The sequence below is a fragment of the Hylobates moloch genome, unplaced genomic scaffold (assembly GCF_009828535.3).
Source record: "Hylobates moloch isolate HMO894 unplaced genomic scaffold, HMol_V3 SCAFFOLD_1, whole genome shotgun sequence".
NCBI lineage: Eukaryota > Metazoa > Chordata > Mammalia > Primates > Hylobatidae > Hylobates > Hylobates moloch.
Genome location: NW_026652276.1, coordinates 3,748,943 through 3,768,653, shown reverse-complemented (window position 1 = coordinate 3,768,653; position 19,711 = coordinate 3,748,943). Strand labels below are relative to the sequence as shown.

The 19,711-nt window shown below is 45.1% G+C and overlaps 1 protein-coding gene across 7 annotated transcripts in view; it reads left to right on the top strand.

Moving 5' to 3' along the window:
* Window positions 1-338: 338 nt before the first annotated feature.
* Window positions 339-19,711, top strand: part of SCLY (selenocysteine lyase) — a 42,167-nt gene continuing 22,794 nt past the window's right edge. For 2 of the 7 annotated variants that reach the window (XM_032753312.2, XM_058436864.1), the window contains exons 1-4: window positions 4,093-4,265; window positions 7,460-7,572; window positions 11,192-11,292; window positions 12,433-12,613. In XM_032753312.2, coding sequence (XP_032609203.1) covers window positions 4,177-4,265; window positions 7,460-7,572; window positions 11,192-11,292; window positions 12,433-12,613 — 484 coding nt within the window. In that variant the 5' untranslated portion in view covers window positions 4,093-4,176. Of the gene's footprint in view, window positions 401-4,092; window positions 4,266-4,293; window positions 4,472-7,459; window positions 7,573-11,191; window positions 11,293-12,432; window positions 12,614-19,711 lie in introns of those variants that run through there. The other 5 variants (XM_032753332.2, XM_032753351.2, XM_032753328.2 and 2 more) reach the window with 5 other exon arrangements.

Genomic DNA, 19,711 nt, shown 5'->3' with positions numbered 1-19,711 from the left:
TTCTTGGTGTTGTATCTTCTGTGAATTTTGGCAAATATATTACATGTATCCACCATTATAGTATACAAAATAGTTCATTGCCCTAAAAATTCTGTTCTCTGCCTATGCATCTTTTCCTCCCCCAACACCTGACAACTCATATTGAGGTTTTAAACTTCAATTATTAATGTCCAGTATCTCTTTTCATTGTTTGTTCTTGTTTCATGACAGCCTATTTTTTTTTTTTTTTTAATAAAATACCCATTTGTCTCAAGACCTTGCTGTATTGGAGACCTACTCTGATAGCTCTATTAACTTTTTCCCTTAGGTGAGAATTCTATTTGGTGCGTGTGCTATTGTGTCCGGAATTGGTGGGTTCTTGGTGTCACTGACTTCAAGAATGAAGCCACGGACCCTCGCGGTGAGTGTTACAGTTCTTAAAGGTGGCGTGTCCAGAGTTTGTTCCTTCTGATGTTCGGATGTGTTTGGAGTTTCTTCCTTCTGGTGGGGTTCGTGGTCTCCCTGGCTCAGGAGTGAAGCTGCGGACCTTCACTCTTAAGGCGGCGCGTGTTACAGCTCTTAAGGCGGCGCGTCTGGAGTTGTTCCTTCCTCCCGGTGGGTTCGTGGTCTCGCTGGCTTCAGGAGTGAAGCTGCAGAACTTCGCGGTGTGTGTTGCAGCTCATAAAAGCAGTGTGGACCCAAAGAATGAGCAGCAGCAAGATTTATTGCAAAGAGTGAAAGAACAAAGCTTCCACAGTGTGGAAGGGGACCCCAACGGGTTGCCACTGCTGGCTGGGGCAGCCTGCTTTTATTCTCTTATCCGGCCCCACCCACTTCCTGCTGATTGGCCCATTTTACAGAGAGCCGAGTGATCTGTTTTGACAGGGCGCTGATTGGTGCGTTTACAATCCCAGAGCTAGACACAAAGGTTCTCCAAGTCCCCACCAGACTCAGGAGCCCAGCTGGCTTCACCCAGTGGATCCCGCACCGGGGCCGCAGGTGGAGCTGCCTGCCAGTCCCGCGGCGTGTGCCCGCACTCCTCAGCCTTTGGGCGGTCGATGGTACTGGCTGCCGTGGAGTAGGGAGCAGCGCTCGTCTGGGAGGCTCCGGCTGAGCAGGAGCCCAGGGAGCTGGGGAGGCTCAGGCATGGCGGGCTGCAGGTCCCGAGCCCTGCCCCGCGGGGAGGCAGCTAAGGCCTGGCGAGAAATCCAGCGCAGCCCCGGTGGGCCGGCACTGCTGGGGGACAAAGTACACCCTCTGCAGCCGCTGGCCTGGGTGCTAAGCCCCTCATTTCCTGGGGCCGGCAGGGCCAGCCAGCGCTCCAAGTGCGGGGCCGCCAAGCTGACGCCCACCCGGAACTCCAGCTGGCCCGCAAGCGCCCTGCGCAGCCCCAGTTCCCAGTTGTGCCTCTCCCCCCACACCTCCCTGCAAGCTGAGGGAGCCGGCTCCGGCCTTGGCCAGCCCAGAAAGGGGCTCCCACAGTGCAGCAGTGGGCTGAAGGGCTCCTCAAGTGCCGCCAAAGTGGGAGCCCAGACAGAGTAGGCACCCAGAGCCAGCGAGGGCTGCCAGCACGCTGTCACCTCTCACTATCTTCATGGAGATGGCATTCCTCAAATGTTGCCACTATGGGGCACTTGTGTTTGTATTAGAGACATCTTGGTAGGTCATCTGTTGCATGTGTGACCAGTATACTTGGAATGGTGGTAGCTGCTGCTGCATGTTGCACCCTAAACTGTTTTCAGCTGGGCTACCTCAGCACCTGGGCTTCTGTATGTTTGTACTCAGTTCTTTCTGGGTATCACCAGCCATGTTGGACACTATCTTGTCTGACTCCACCACTACACTCACTATGTTCACCTGGAAACACAAACCTTATTGCTGCCTAAGTGACCCAAGGAGTGCTTGGGATGAATCGTCACCTTGTCCATTGTCCTTGGGCTCCTATCCTTACGGCCTTCCAAACAGATTTAGAGAATGAATTCTCCCCATGCCTATCAGCTTCCCTAGCCACCTTTACTCTTCACTTCATCCCCCGTCATCTCCTCCAGGACTTTGGCTCCTCTTTCTTGCATGTCCTGTTAGCTACTTCCCTTTAGCCTATGAACATGTTCAGTCTCTATTTGCTCTTAATCTTCTTTTTTTTTTTTTTTGAGACGGAGTCTCACTCTGTTGCCCAGGTTGGAGTGCAGTGGCATGGTTTCAACTTCACTGTGTAACCTCCACCTCCCGGGTTCAAGTGATTCTCTTGCCTCAGCCTTCCCAGTAGCTGGGATTACAAGCATGCACCACCACACTCAGCTAATTTTTGTATTTTTAGTAGAGACGGAGTTTTGCCATGTTGGCCAGGCTGGTCTCAAACCCCTGACCTTAGGTGATCCGCCCACCTCAGCCTTTCAAAGTGCTAGGATTACAGGCGTGAACCACCGCGCCCAGCTTGCCTGTAGCCTTGTACGCCTTTTTAATTCCTCCTTTCTCAACCGTTTTAAGAGTTGACTGCATTCTTCATTTTTTCATGTCCCATCTTTGCATTCTAACTTCCATGCCTCTCCCACGACTTCCATGCCTCTCGTTAGTTTATCAGTGCCTCCTAATTGGTACGCACAGTAGACTTCGGATTGCCTCTCAGCCACACTTTACACTATTATCTGTCTTCTTGGCTTTTTTGACATTCCTTCTCAATTCCCTTTCCTTTCCATCTCTTTTGACTGTTCTCATGCTCCTGTGCATCCATTTGCTTCTTAAATGTTGGTGGGCCCTTTGCTATTGGCTGCATTTGGCAAGAAATGAGCTGCGTTTATAGGGAAGAATGAGAGAGAATGAGTCCAGAAATGTGCAGATTTGCTGTGCTGGAAAAGTCAAGTTATTCTGGACCCCAACAGGACATAAAATAGAGAAAGCCCATGAAAAGCCAATTAAAATTCAACCTCTTGGCAAAGCATGCTTGAAACCGAATTTTGGCTCCAACTACTACTCGTGTGAACTTGGGCAAGATGCCTTTCTGTATCTTGGATTCCTCATATAAAAATACCTACCAGACTGGGTTAATCATCAAGATTAAATTAGTGAACACACGGAAAATACCTAGAACACTGCCTGGCATAGTTCAAGGCTCAAAGTTAGACACTACTATGCCAAAAAAAATTAAAAACAAAAACAAAAGTGATGGTAGGATGGCTTTATGAGAGTTCAGGGATTTTTGCTCATTTTTACCACTTTCACAACTGACTTTTCTTAATGGTTGGCAGGACACCTGAATGGTGGATGTTTACACTTGTGACTGTCTCACAGACAACTCAACATGTCCAAAGCTCAACCCATCATCTTTCCCCCTCCCGTGTTCCCTCTTACCCAGATAAAGGCACTAACATCTTCCCAGTCACTTGTCTAATCCTTGATTCCTTCCTGTCCCTCATGCCCCAATTCCTATTTAACGGCCTAAACAGATCTTGAATTAATCTGTCCTGCGTTTCCACGCCCACTTAGAGTCCCTCATCTCTGGCCCTATTTCTCAATGCCCTCCCATCCTCTACTCCAGATCCCCTCAAGTCCATCCTCGATGCGTGACTCTTAACTTCACGCCATCCAGGTCCCCTGTGGAGCCGCTCCGACTAACGGACGCGCAGGTCCAGCGGACCTGCTCATCACCGTCCAGGGTGGCCTGCGGGAGACCCCCCAGGGTCCTGGCCCTGCTGCCGCGGTCCCGGCACTTCCCCTCCAGGGCTCGCGGCGAACAAGGCCGCGCGGCCCCGGCTCTCCCAGAGCGCACGGTCCCGCGCTCATGAGGCTAGAAGGAGGCATCCGCAAGACTGCCCAGCCGCCTCTGATCCTCAGGTCCAGCCGCCGACTAACCGGCCGCGGCCCGATGGCGGCCCTGCCCCAGACAGCGAAGGTCATGGGGCTCCCCCGGAAGCGAAAGTGCGGGGATCCGCCGGCCCAGGAGACGCGGCTCCTCGTGCCCAGTTCCCGGGAAGCTCTGTGACGCGCTATGCCCCGCCCCCACCCGTCACCTGACCCCGCGCAGCCCCGCCTCCCCGCTGGGGGCTCGGCGGCCCTGTGAAGCGGGCGGATTGGCTGGGGGTGCTTCGCTCAGCCAATCCGGGCGCGCCCGGGCGTCGCGGCCCCGCTTCCTCCCCGGCGCTCGGGACTTGTAGCGCTCCGCAGGAAGGAGGCTGGAGACCCGGCAGCAGTGGGGCGGAGATGGAGGCGGCCGTGGCGCCGGGGAGGGATGCGCCGGCACCCGCGGCGAGTAAGCCCAGCGGCTGCGGGAAACACAACTCGCCGGAGAGGTGCGCGCCTTCAGGAGAGGGGCGGGGAGCGGCCGGCGCCCGTCGCCGATTGTCCCGCGCGGGAGGACGAAGGGGGCTGCCGGCCTGTGGCCGCTCTCGCGTGGGGCGTCCCGCGCGCGGATGTCCGCGAGGTCGGCCTAAGTCAGGGATGCGAGCTTCGAGGAGGAGCAGGTGCGAGCTGTGGCCCCGGAAGGGCCCACGGAGAGGTGAATTTGGGGCCGAAACCCGAGTGACTTCCAGGGGTGAGGTTTGCAGGTTCTGGGGAAGCAGAGCCTGCCAGGAAGAGGGTACAGCAGATGCGAAGGGCAGGGGACTTGTCGGAGGTGACCCGGCAGAGCCCCTGAGCCCGGGAAGAACTTTGGGGTTCATCCGGAGACTTATGGGGCCTCGGAGGTTGATCACGGGGCGATGCAATTTAAGTGTTTTGAAGGAGCCCTTCTGGCAGCTTCCTAGAAAGTAGGGGCGCGGGTAGGCGTGGGACGAGAGGAAGCCGGGAAGCCAGTTGGGGATCTTGTAGCAACCTAGGAGGGAGATGTGGTGTGCACCCAGAAACGGATGCGTTGGTAGGAAGCTTGTGCACTGGGACAGGTGAAAGGGAATCAAGGGTTCTCCCAGGCTACTGGCCCAGCCGCAGGAAACTGGGGAAAGCCACCGCTGAGAAGAGCGGAGACCCGGAGCACGTGGTGTCCAGACTAGTTAAGTCCGAGAAGGGCAGGAGGCAGGGGTATGCATTTTCTGGTTTGTGTGTCTTCTATTTCCAGACCCCTCTTTTTCATTTTTGTGAGCTCATTCGCTACCCATGCTTAGGATATGAGGGGTCCAGGCCTAAAGCACACACATTTGGCATTCTACCTTGGTTGGAATAAAGTGAAGGGATCTGGGAAAATATCCCCTAGGGAATCAGTGGAGCGAGGTTCCCAAGACTTTTTATTTTTTAGTTATGAAGCTAACAAACTTGAGCCTGCTCATCCAATACTGATAGCATTTTAAGGAAGCAGCAAATAATGAAGCAAAGGAATGTGTAAAGTATTAATCTGAAATTCGAGCCATAGATTTGTTCAGCCCAGCAGCAGATTGAAGAGCTATAGTCGCTCAACAAACACCAGCTAGCCTAAGGTACTTTGGATGCTTATTTATAGGAAAGAAAAACAGATTTAAGGACACATGCAAAGTCAAGCCGGGCTGGGGGATTCCTAGGACTATTAATACTAGTACCAGAGTGGTAAAGGATGGCAAGTCAACTTGTCAAAGCCTTGTACCTATTGAGTGATTTTTTTTTTTAGTTGAGATGGAGTCTCACTCTGTCACCCAGGCTGGAGTGCAGTGGTGCAGTCTTGGCTCACTGCAACATCCACTGCCTGGGTTCAAACGATTCTCCTGTCTCAGCCTCCCAAGTAGCTGGGATTACAGGCACGTGCCACCACGTCCAGCTAATTTTATTGTATTTTTAGTAGAGATGGGGTTTCACCATGTTGGCCAGGCTAACCTTGAACTCCTGACCTCAGGTGATCTGCCCGCCTTGGCCTCCCAAAGTGCCCGGATTACAGGCGTGAGCCACAGGGCACAGCCTGTTGAGTGATTTTGAACAGAAAAGATGCTTCATTACAACTAATGCGCATTCTGTCCACACTCAGTGGCTTAACAGCCATAGTTAGTCATTGTATCTGGGTTTTCATGTGGATTGGTGTAAGCACTTTTTATTTAAAAACTAGGTAAATTAATATCAGGCAGGACTACTACTACACATTTTTCTAAAGGCTTTCGAAGGTTTTGGATATTAGTAAAAAGATATACAAATAAATTTTACTTAGTGAGGGATCTTTCAGGGAATTTGTACTTTCTGTGGCATTTATTTTCTCATCTTATAAAAATCAGGCCCCTGTTGTGTGGCAACCATGGGCTTCAGCATTGGTGACAGGGCAGTGAGAAAAACAGAGCCCCCATGCCCATGAGCCATACTTCTGTCACTCTATTAAGGTAGACACTAAGGGAGCAAGTCTAGTGTGTCAGATCATGGTGCTGCCGGGAAAGGAAGGCGGGAAGGGGACCTGGAGGCTGGGGAGGGAGGGACATAGGTGGCTGCAGTTTTGTGGGTTTATTTATTTTTTTGAGATGGAGTCTCACTCTGTGCCCAGGCTAGAGTGCAGTGGCATGATCTCGGCTCACAGCAACCTCCACCTCCTGGGTTCAAGCAATTCTCCTGCCCCAGCCTCCCTAGTAGGGCTAATGTTTGCATTTTTAGTAGAGATGGAGTTTCACCATGTTGGCCAGGCTGGTCTCAAACTCCTAACCTCAAGTGATCCGCCTGCCTTGACCTCCCAAAGTGCTGGGATTATAGGCCTGAGCCACCGCGCCCAGCCAGCTGTAGTTTTAAACAAAGCTGCGGGGCAGGGGGTCTCACAAGAGGACTAAGTTGGAACAAAGACCTAAAAAAGTAAGGTGGGGGCAGGGCATGTAGTCTTTCTGGGCAAAGACACTGAAAGTGCAAGGTCTGGGGCCAAAGTTCACCTGCCCCAGGGAGAAGCCCAGGTCACCACCAGCCCCACAGGCCATCGCAAAAATGGGTGTGGGGAAATAAGGCGAACCTCTGATGAAGTTAAAACAGCAGACAGGAAAGTTCCCTTGGGAATGTGCAGCTGTTCCCCTCCTTCCATAAGGAAGAGGCTGGTGATCTGCCCTTTACAGCAGTCAGATGGGTAATCTGGGCCCAGCAGACCATTAATCCTACCAAGGGGTAGAAAGAGTGTTTGTTATTAGAGACTGGGTCTGGCTGTGTTGCCCAGGGTGGAGTGTAGTGGCTATGCATAGGCACCATCATAGCTCACTGCAGCCTCAGACTTCTGGCCTCAAGAGGTCATTCCGCCTCAGCCTCCCCCGTGGCTGGGACTACAGGCACGATCCACTGCACTTTGCTAGAAAGAAATTTTGAAAACCTAAATGAAAATCCAAGTCCTATCAATTATAAAAGAAATTGACAAAAACTAGATTATTAGAAATTATGCATACATTTTCCATAAGTAGTGCGGATCTGGAGATTCCCAAGTGCAGCTTGTGGATGCCTGCAGTGCTTACGCAGAGGACCGCCGTGCCCTTGACATTATTTGCCCTTGCTGATGGGATAGACACAGAGCAGCCGTATTTCCCATATGCCATCACCTTTTCCTTAATGGGTGTCTTTGCTTTCTTTCCTTCAGGAAAGTTTATATGGACTATAATGCAACCACTCCCCTGGAGCCAGAAGTTATCCAGGCCATGACCGAGGCCATGTGGGAAGCCTGGGGAAATCCCAGCAGCCCGTATTCAGCAGGTAATTCTAGAAGATGCACGTGTTCACAGATGGGAGATAATGGGGATGGGGCGCTCTTAGAGAAATTGCACACCCACATGTGACGGCTTTGTTTTGAATAGGTTTCTGTTAGCTGCAAATCTTTAGCTATAATTTTTGATAGTTTCTTTTCTGAGAAGTCCCCATTTGTAAGCCGAGCCTTGTCGATACTGTAGTCTTTAACCTTTAATGTTTAATCTTTAACATGCTGTCCTTTCACCCTTTCCCAGATGAGAAAGGTGTCTACTGAGAGTTCCTTGAAGTAGCAGTCAGTAGCACCTGTGGAGCACTTCACAGATCTAGCTCAGTCAATCCTTACAGAATTTGCAAAACATGTCTTTTAGGTCATCAGGATAACATATAATCCTGGCCCTTTTTAAAGATGAAAATTACTTTTTCATTAATTACTTTAGTTATGAATATTCTTATTTGTTTCCAATTTATTCTTATTGTAATGTAGAGCATTAAACTGGAGGTTTTGGAGAATAATTTGCTTCAAGTCAGTTATATGACAGAGTTACATTCTGTTTTTCAGACAGATGAGCAAGCTAAAGTCTTACCTTTCTTATTTAATGTTTATTAGGGATAATGAAGATAAACTATGTTAACTGTGGATTATGATGAACTAAAATAACTTCAAACAGAATATTGCCAGGCCATACGATTTAGTAACACTTGTGTACCATTTACAGGTTTAATATGTTCTCATATCCATTTGCTTATTAAACATTTCTCAGCAACTTAATAACAAAGCCCTTCAGCTCAGATACTAGCATTCATTAACTTATTTGTTGGATTATTTGTTGGTCTATTCTGGCTAATCTTCTGCACATTGCCTTGTATCCAGTCTCTCCTCTAATATAATTGAAATTTCTGATGTATTAAACTCGGAAATATGGAGAATAATTAAATGCCGATGACAGGCATTGTCTCATGAAAAAGTCTGGGAATCGCTCTCAGGGAGAAATCATGTTCTGGACCTGAATGAAGCCTGGCAGTGGCTTTTAGGTTTCCTTGATAGCCTTTGTTTCCACAAATTAAGAACCATAAACTCAAAAGTGTTGCAGTTCACTTTCTGTTGCTACTCAGATAGAAATGCAAAAGAAAAAAAATCAATTTATAGAGTGGTTTAATTATTTTCACAATATTTTTATTTAAACATTATTTAATAATATTTATTATTATTATTATTATTATTATTATTATTATTATTTTGAGACTGAGTCTCGCTCTCGCCCAGGCTGGAGTGCAGTGGTGCAATCTTGGGTCACTACAATCTCCGCCTCCCGGATTCAAGCGATTCTTCTGCCTCAGCCTCCCAAGTAGCTGGGACTAGAGGCACGTGCCACCATGCCTGGCTAATTTTTGTATTTTTAGTAGAGACGGGGTTTCACCATCTTGGCCAGGCTGGTCTTGAACTCCTGACCTTGTGATCCACCCACCTCGGCCTCCCACAGTGCTGGGATTACAGGTGTGAGCCACCACGCCCGGCCTAAATATTATTATCTAAAGTCTTTGAGGGAAATTTATTTTAAGGAAAACGTTGAAGATGTGGGGAAAGATTTTACATACCTAAGATATTTATCACAGTCTTGCTTATAATAGCAAAACAAACAAACAAAAACCCTGAAAATAAGCTCAGCATTCATGAATTTTTATGAAAAATAAACTATCTTCGGCAAAACAGAAGAAACCTAGTGAGCGTTGCACTGTTGTGCATGTGGAAGTCTCTTTACTGCCTGTTGCTGGAAGATAGCTGGTGCTCAGACCTCCCCGTCCAGCCCACTGCAGTCACATAGTGACGGAAGCCTCTGGAAGCTTCACCATATACCTGTGACAAAAGGAGCATGAAAAAGGCAATTCATCTCTTAGTATCATCATGAAAACAGTTTTAACTTTGTGGACCTCGTGAGAGGCCCTTGGGGTTTTGGAAACCGCTGGCGTAAGCAGCAATGACTGAGCACCAGCTGTGTACTCAGCACCCTGCTGGGGGAGGGATGAAGCACGGTGTCCAAAATGTATTTGGGTTTTTGAGGCATTACTTTGTCCACTATGTGGGAGAATGGACCCTGGTGGGGGCCTGCTAGGAGAACATCACAGCAGTGGCCTTGGCTTGGTTGGTGGCTGGTCGGTGGAGAGGCAGAGTCAGGTTTGGAAGATCTTTTGAACACCGAGCCTACAGCATTTGCTGGTGGATTAATTGGCGGGGAATGAAAAGGGAAAGAGCCCACGCTTTTGCCCTGGGCTGCTGAGGGATGGAGTTGCCGTTTCCTGAGTGTATTAGTCTGTTCTCATGCTGGTAATAAAGATGCACCTGAGACTGGGTAATTTATAAAGGAAAGAGGTTTAATTGACTCACAGTTTCCCTTGGCTGGGGAGGTCTCACTATCACGGAGGAAGGCGAAAGAGGAGCAAAGTCATGTCTTACGTGGCGTCAGAGAAGAGAGTGTGTGCAGGGGAGCTCCCCTTTATAAAATCATCAGATTTCATGGGACTGATACACTGTCAGGAGAATAGCATGGGAAAGACCTGCCGCCGTGATGCAGTTACCTCCCACCGGGTCCCTCTGATGACGTGGGAATTATGGAAGCAATAATTCAAGATGAGATTTGGGTGGGGACGCAGCCAAACCATTACCACTGAGAGAGGGAAGGCTGAGAGTGAGGGTGACAGGTTATTACGGTGACTTTTAGTGTCACCAAGAAAAATGATGGAGTTTTCCTAAATACCACTTAGGTGTTTAGGAAACTGCTACTAAAACTGACATCTATACAGTAGCGTTAAGGCGCAGCAGAATTACTTTGCATATTTATTTTACCTCAGCTTTTTATATTTCTCTTTTTTATGATGTCTTGTAATAGTATATGTTTTAGTGGTGCCTGTTCAATTTTTTTTTTTTTTTTTAAATAAGACTGAATGGTCAAAAAAGTTTGGGGACTCCTGGTGTGTACACTAAGAATGGTCACTGAAACTTTTGGAATTCCCATGCCAGAGCCTTTCTTTCTTTGCCCCATCAAGCATGGTTCCTGTGTTTTCCTTCTAGCCAGTGAAACTGGGTGATGGCCGGATGCATAGCCCTGTTTGAAAGCAGGTGTGTCCCTGAGACAGTAACCTTCGTAGCCCAGGTACACTGTGGGCGACATGGAAAATGAGATATGGCACTGGACTTCGTGTTGAGGAGTCATGAGTTCCATTTTTGCTTATTTTTGTTGTTTGCAACTCATTCCATCCTTTCATTCTCCTCTCTTGATGAATGGGAAGCAAGGCAGATGGCCACAGCTTCCCTCCCTCTAGCATCCGGTAAGAAGAAAGCCACATCTTGGGGGACATCCAGGTTCTTAGCCAGGCTCCCGTGCTTGTTTCTGGGTCTCATGGAGTTAATAACTCTCAGTTTGGTCCCTGGTTCGCTGCTGTCTCGGCCGCCCCTTTGCCGGGTTGTGTCTAGGTTGTAGCGTTTTGCTGTACTCACATTAAGGGGCCAGGTTTTGTCTTAGAACGGCCCACGCAGACCTCTTATTCCTTTGTATTTGGTTGTCCTTTTAGATGCGTTGATTGAGCTTGGTGAAGCAATGTTAATGAATTTCCTTTTTGGTCCCTCAAGGAAGAAAGGCCAAGGATATTATAAATGCAGCTCGGGAAAGCCTCGCGAAGATGATAGGGGGGAAACCTCAAGATATAATCTTCACTTCCGGGGGCACCGAGGTAAAGCTTCTGAACACACTCACATTCTTTTAACTGTGAGTTATAATAAAATGCACAGAAAGTGATGCCCTTTTGCTACATTTTCATTTAAAGAAAGAGTAGGCCAGGTGTGGTGGCTCAGGTCTGTAATCCCAGTACTTTAGGAGGCCAAGGCAGGAGGGTTGGTTGAGCCCAGGAGTTTGAGACCTGCCTGAGCAACATAGGGAGAGTCCACCTCTACAAAGAAAAAAAAAAATTAGCTGGGCGTGGTGGTGTTCACCTGTAGTCCCAGCTACTAGGGAAGCTGAGGTGGCAGAATCATTTGAACCCAGGAATTCAAGGCTGCAGTGAGCTATGATCATGCTGTTGCACTCCATCCTGGGCAAGAGAGCGAGACCCTGTCTCAGAAAGAAAGAGTAATGTGTGGTCTTGCTATATTGCATACTAGCTCGAGATAATTAGTATATATCCTTTAAGTAAATTCCAGGTGGCTGATAGGATTTTTGTAATGTAATATGTAAAGTAACTGCTTTGCACTGTTATTTCCATAAAGGTTTCCCCGTCATTGTTGCCCTGGAATCATTCCTTTTCATCCCTAATTGATAGATATTTAAGGGCTTTCCAAGGTTTTGCTGTAACAAACAGTGCTGCACTTAATATTAATAAGTAACCTTTATACACACTGTTTTGTTTCACTGTGAATGTAGCTGTAGGAAAAAGTCCAAGAACTAGAATTGCTGGGTCATGTGGCTCATTTGGTAGATGTGATAAATGGCCCACAGTAGAGGTTGTACCAATTTATACTCCCACCAATAGTGAGTGGCTGGACAAAATACTCTTTATGGCAGATTTATAAAATTTAAAAATTCATAATATTCTATGCATATAACCAAACTGCACTTATAACAATACATTTATACAAATTCTTAAAAATTAATAATCTTGCTTAACAATAAAACAGACATGATCAACTGGAAATGAATCTCATGTTTATGAATTTTGGAAAACCCCAAATCTTTCAAAAGGTCCAACTCAGGAAGTTGAATTTCTTTGAAGCTTTTTTGATGTTAGCCACAAAAGAAATTAAGTAACAGAAATTGTTGCTCTGACCCTTACCTCAGCACAGTTTTTGTAAATGCTTTTTTTGCTGTATCTCTGCAGTCAAATAATTTAGTAATCCATTCTGTGGTGAAACATTTCCACGCAAACCAGACCTCAAAGGGACACACGGGTGGGCATCACAGCCCAGTGAAGGGGGCCAAGCCCCATTTCATTACTTCCTCGGTGGAACACGACTCCATCCGGCTGCCCCTGGAACACCTGGTGGAAGAACAAGTGGCAGGTGAGTGAGTGCAGGGTGGCCCTGGGACCAGCCTGCTGAGCTCCAGCTGCGAGGTGAGAAGTGGCCTGCGGGCAGAGCCCGGGATCCGCTGCGGAGATGCAGATTCACTGTGCCACTCACTGTAACTCACTGGTTCTGATGGGGAGGCAGGCCCTGGCACCTTGGTGAATAGTTGCCCTTGAGGGACTATGATATCAATAGTTGCAGTGAGGCACTGGGCTCCCTGGCTGCCCCTCTCGGTGCAGAGGCCAGCTGTCACAAGGGGGTCGGCAAGTGTGGCCAAACTTTCCCTTAGGAAAACCATTGAGAATGAATATGTAGAACTAGCCATTTGTATAACTGAGTGATATTTGAAACTTGCATATAATAAATATTTGACCTTTAAATAGTACGCCTGCAAATAGGCAAATGATGCTTGTCATTATTTGGTTTTCACCATAAAAGCTCAGCTCCCACTGTCCTCTCACATGAAGGAAAAGGATCAAATAGACCTAAACTTCAGGTGTGAATCCTGGAATAAGCGAGCTGTCACACCTGATCTCAGCACCCATGACGCGAGGCCTCCTGCTGTGTGTGGAGAAGTGGAGTGAGGTGGTGCCTAGGTGCAGTAGGAGGCGCAGGAGCCCTCGGGGAGGAGGAGGCTCGCTGCAGCAGCAGTGGCCTTGTGGCTGTCACACAGCACGGACAGAGCCACAGAGTCATAGGAAGTCCCAAAAGGGAGTGACATGTTCACCAGGTGTAGACCATTAACTTGTAAAAATGGGGCAGCCAATTAATCAACACTGTCCTTGAAACAGATTTTCTTCTCAGCCTGAGTTTTCTTGTGTAATCTGTCTGGAAACCTGCAGGTGAATAAAAAGAAAATATTTTTATCTTAAAGATTAAGGGACTGTGGCCGAACTGCTTTGTTTGACTATGAAGCCTTTTTTGAAAAAAATTTTTTTTGGCTGGGCGCAGTGGCTCAAGCCTTGTAATCCTAGCACTTTGGGAGGCGGAGGTGGGTGGATCACTTGAGGTCAGGAGTTCGAGACCAGCCTGGCCAACATGATGAAACCCCATCTCTACAAAAAATACACAAATTAGCCAGTCATGGTGGTGCGTGCCTGTAGTTCCAGCTTCTGGGGAGGTTGAGGCAGGAGAATCACTTGGACCCTGGAGATGGAGGTTGCAGTGAGCCAAGATCCATTGCATTCCAGCCTGGGAGACAGCAAGACTCCATCTCAGGGGGAAAAAAAAAAATTATAACATTCTCTTTGTGGTCTTACTTGAATGCCTTCCCATAGGTAAACATATTCACGTGAAGGATTTAGATTCCAAGATTTAATTTTTTACCACTTAAAAAAAAATCTGATTTTCTTATTTAAGTACTGTTAGTTTTTGGTACCTTTTTTTTTTTTCTTTGAGATGGAGTCTCACTCTGTTGCCCAGGCTGGTGTACAGTGGTGTGATCTCAGTTCACTGCAACCCCTGCCTCCTGGGTTCAAGCAATTCTCCTGCTTCAGCCTCCTGAGTAGCTGGGATTACAGGCACACGCCACCATGCCCGGCTAATTCTTGTATTTTTAATAGAGATGGGGTTCCACCATGTTGACCAAGCTGGTCTTGAACTCCTGACCTCAGGTAATCTGCCTGCCTTGGCCTCCCAAAGTGCTAGGATTACAGGTGTGAGCCACCTGAGCCCAGCCAGAGCCCAGCCTCTGGTACGTTTTTTTCCCTATCTTACCAATACAGAGAAGGGCAACTTAGTATATATCATTAGTTACTGTTATAATTAATTAACCTTTTGTTTAAAATTGTACAATTTAAAAGAAGTATAGACATGCATGTGATGGAAATAGTTAAAATATTATAGAAAAGTATAAAGTAAAAAGTCTGCCAGGGCACGGTGGCTCACGCCTGTCATCCCAGAACTTTGGGAGGCCGAGGCGGGCAGATCACTTGAGGTCAGGAATTTGAGACCAGCCTGGCCAACATAGCAAAACCACGTCTCTACTAAAAAAACAAAAAAAATTTAGCCAGGCGTGGTGGTGGGCACCTATAATCCCGGCTACTCAGGAGGCTAAGGCAGGAGAATCACTTGAATCTGTGAGGGGAGGTTGCAGTGAGCCAAAATCGCGCGACTGCACTCCAGCCTGGGCGACAGAGTGAGACACTGTCTCCAAAACAGAAAAACAAAAGTCATTCTCCTGCTGCCCCTAAACCTCTGCAGCGGCAACCACTGTTACAGTTTGCCTTGAGTTTTTCTTGTGGATATTATCATTTCAACCACTTCCAGTTTAAGCTAAATAACTTAAAAACCTAACCCTCAGTTCTTGGTTTATCAACACAAGCATCCTCAATGTAAAAATGAGGACTTGGACCTTCATAAGCCTTCCTCGCACTCCTTCTGCCTCTGCCTCCACACATCCCAGTGGATTTCTTGTATATCGGCTTTAATGAGCTATCATTCATCCACTTAAAGTGTACAGTTCAGCAGTTTTTAGTGTGCTCACCAAGTTGTGCAGCTATCACCATTATCAGTTATAGAAAATTCTCGCCAGCCGCAAAAGAAACCTTGTACCAGTTAACTGTAAATCTTCATTTCCCTCCATCCTAGGCAACCACTCATCTACTTTCTGTCTCTACAGATTTCCCTATTCTAGACTCCCCTGTGATTGGAATCTTATAACGGGCTCTTTTTGACGGGCTTCTTCCATTTAACATAATGTTTTCAAGGTTCACCCATGTTGTAACATGTATAAGTATTTAATTCATTTTTTTACAGATGAACAACATTTCATTGTCTATCTGTACCACATTTTATTTGTCTGTCAGTTGATAGACATTTAGGTTGTTTCCATTTGTTGGCTGTTACGACTAATGTGACATTTGTGCGTATGTTTTAGTGTATTGGTGTGTTTTTGTTTCTTTTGGGTTTATACTTGAGTGGGATTGCTGGGTCATGTGGTAACTATCTGACAACTGTTAGGTAACTCTGTTTAACCTTAAGCTTTGTTTTCCACAGTAGCCGCACCACTTAGTACTCCTATTTGCAGTGTCACAGCGTTCCAATTCCTCCATGTCTTTGCTGACATTTGTTATCTGTCTTTTTGATTATTGCCAGCCTAGTAGGTGTAAAGTGGTATCTCATTTTGGTTTTGATTTACAATTCCCTGTTGGCCAGTAGTGTTGAGCATCTTTCATATACTCATTGGCCATTTGTATATATCTTCTTTGGAAAAATGTCTATTAAAGTCCTTGATCCTATTTTAATTGGATGACCTGTCTTTTTATTGAGTTGTAAGAGTTCTTTATATATGCTTGATACAAGTCCCTCATCAGATAGATGATTTGTAAATATTTTCTCTCATTCTGTGGGTTTGCTCTCACTCTCGTGGTATCCTTTGAAGAACAGAAGCTTTTCATTTTGATGAAGTCTATTTTTGTTGTTATTGTTGTTGTTCCTTGTGTCATATCTAAGAAGATTTTGTCCTACTCAAGGTCATGAAAATGTACTCATATTTTCTTCTAAGAGTTTTATAGTTTTAGCTCTTACATTTAAATCTGTGGTACATTTTGAGTTAATTTTCTGTGTGGTGTGAGGGAGGAGTCCAAATTTACTTTTTTTGCATGTGGACATCCAGTTGTTCCAGCACATTTGTTGAAAAGACTCTTCTTCTATGGATGGTCTTGGCACCCTTATTGAAAATCAGTTGACCATAATATGTGAGGGTTTATTTCTTGACTGTCAACTCTATTCCATTTACCTGTATTCCTGTTCTTAGATTGGTACCAAACTGTTATGATTACTGTAGTTTGTAGTAAGTTTTGAAATACAAAAGTAGGAGTTCTCCAAATTTGTTATTTTTTAATATTGTTTTGGCTATTCTGCATCTGTTGAAATCTCAAAAGAATTTTAGGATCAGCTTGTTAATTTCTGCAAAAAAATCTAGCTAGGAGTTTGATAGGGATTGAATTGAATCTGTAGATGAATTTGGTCAGTATTGCTACTGTAACAATATTGTTTTCCAATCCATGAACATGTGATGTGTTTATATTTAATTTCTTCCAGCAATTTTTGCAGTTTTCAGGATTAAGTTTTTGCACTTTTGTTAAATTTATCCTTAAGTGTTTTATTCTCTTGATACTATTGTAGATGAAATTGTTTTCTTATTTCATTTTTGGATTGTTCATTGCTAATGTATGTAAATGTAGTTGACCCTTGAACAACATGGGTTTGAACTCTGTGGGTCTACTTATATGTGGATTTTCTCCTATCTCTACTGTCTCTGTGACATCAAGATCAACTGCTCTTCTTCCTCCTCCTCCTCAGCCTACTCAATGTGAAGATGATGAAGATGAAGACCTTTATGATGATCTGCTTCCACTTAATTAATAGTAAATATATTTTTTATTCCTTATGATTTTCTTAGTATTTTTTCTCTAGCTTATTTTATTGTGAGAATATAGCATATAATATATAATATACAAAATATGTGTTAATCAACTGCTTACGTTATCAGTAAGGCTTCTAGTCAACAGGAGGTTATTTGTTGGTTAAGTTTGTGGGGAGCTGGCTGGGTGTGGTGTCTCACATCTGTAATCCCAGCACTTTGGGAGGCCAAGGGGGGATGGATCACTTGAGGTCAGGAGTTTGAGACCAGCTTGACCAACATGGCAAAACCCCATCTCTACTAAATATACAAAATTATCTGGGAGTGGTGGCACATACCTGTAATCCCAGCTACTTGGGAGGCTGAGGCAGGAGAATCACTTGAACCTGGAAGGCAGAGGCTGTAGTGAACTGAGATGGTGCCACCACACTCCAGCCTGGGCAACAGAGCAAGACTCCATCTCAAAAAAAAAAAAAAAGTTTGGGGGGAGTCAAAAGTTAGACACAAATTTTCGACTGCATGAGGGGTCCACATCCCTAACCCTCACATTGTTCAAGGGTCAACCGTACAGTTGATTTTGTATGTTACTCTTGTGTTCTGCAACTTTGCTGAATTTATTAGTTTTAATTGTTAGTTTAGTTTAGTTTTGTTTTTTTTTGAGGCAGTTTCACGCTTGTTGCCCAGGCTGGAGTGCAATGGAGTGATCTTGGCTCACTGCAACCTCCGCCTCCTGGGTTCAAGTGATTCTCCTGCCTCAGCCTCCCAAGTAGCTGGGATTATAGGCATGTGCCACCATGCCTGGCTAATTTTGTATTTTTAGTAGAGATGGGGTTTCACCATGTTGGTCAGGCTGGTCTTGAACTCCTGACCTCAGGTGATCCCCCCGACTTTGGCCTCTCAAAGTGCTGGGGTTACAGGCGTGAACCACCATGCACGGCCTAATTGTTGGTTTCAGTTGGTTTTTTAATGGATTCCTTAGGATTTTCTATATAGAGGGTCATATCATCTACAACTAGAGATAGTTTTACTTCTTGTTGTCCAACTTGTATTTCTTTAATTTTATTTTCTTGTCTAATTGCCTTGGCTAGGACCTCCAGTACAATGTTGAGTAGAAGTGGCCAAGGAAGATATCCTTATCTTGCTGGTGATTGTAAGGGAAGGCATTCATTCTTTCATAATTTCATATAATGTTAGCTGTGGGTTTTTTATAGATGGCCTTTATCAGGGTGAGGAAGTTCCCTTCTGTGCTTGGTTTCTTGGGTGTTTTTATCATGAAAAGGGTATTGGATTTTGTTAAATGCTTTTTCATTTATTGAGATGATCATGTGGGTTTTTGTTCTTTATTCTGTTTGTAATATTGTATTACCTTAACTAATTTTTGGATGTTAAACCATTTAATCCTTTTCATACGTTTTTAGGTTTGATTCACTAGTATTTTGCTGAAGATTTTTCTGTCAATATTCATAAGAGGTATTAGTCTGTAGTTTTCTCGTGGTATCTTTGTCTAGTTTAGTGTCAGGGTAAAATTTGCCCCATATAAATCATGGGAAGTGTTTCCTCCTCTTCTGTTTTTTGGAAGGGTTTGTGAAGACTTGGTTTTAATTCATCTTTAAATATTTGATAGAGTTTACCAATGACAACATCTGGGCCTGAGCTTCTCTCTGTGGAGAATTTTTAAGTTACTGATTCAGTCTCTTTACTTTTTATAGGTCTGTTCAGGCTCTATCTCTTTTGAGTCATTTTCAGTTGTTTGTGTCCTTCTAGGAATTTGTGCATTTCATTCGTTATCTAATTTTATTGGCATACCATTGTTTATAGTAGTCTCTGGTAATCCTTTTTTACTTCTGTAAGATTTATATATCCCTTTCATTCATGATTTTAGTAATTTTATTCTTTTTTTCTTTCTTGATCAATTTAGCTAAAGATTTATCTTTTTAAAAACTCTTTTTAAAGAACTAACTTTTGATTTTCCTGTGTTATTTTTGTAGTCTATTTTATTAACTTCTACACTAATCTTTATTAACCCATTTATGCCAGAAGTCGCAGGTTTTTTTGTGTGAAAAATCAGACCTTGGCATTAAAATAACCTTGAGCAGTAGGATATAAATAACTCCCACAAGCTTAGCGTTCCAATAATGGAGCACTAGGCATAAATGGGTTCTTTCTTTCTACTCGTTTTAGGTTTGGTTTGTTCCTTTTTTTACAGTGTCTTAAGGTGGAAGATTAGTTATGATTTGAATTTTTTTTTTTTTTTTTGAGACAGAGTCTTATCGCCCAGGCTGAAGTGCAGTGACACGATCTCAGCTTACTGCAACCTCCACCTCCCAGATTTAAGCAATTCTTGTGCCTCAGCCTCCCAAGTAACTGGGATTACAGACATGCACCAATCACATCCGGCTAATTTTTGTATTTTTAGTAGAGACGGGGTTTTGCCATGTTGGCTGGGCTTGTCTCAAACTCTTGACCTCACGTGACCCACCCACCTTGGCCTCCCAAAGTGCTGGGATTACAGGTGTGAGCCACCATGCCCAGACGTTTTTTCTTTTTTAATGTAGGCATTTACAGATATAAATTTCCCTCTAAGCACTGCTTTAACTACATTCCACATGTTTTAGTATGTTGTGTCTTCGTTTTCATTCATCTGAAAGTATTTTCTAGTCTCCCTTGTGGTTTTTTTTTTTCTATGACCCATTAGATATTTAAGAGTGTATTGTTTAATTTCCGTA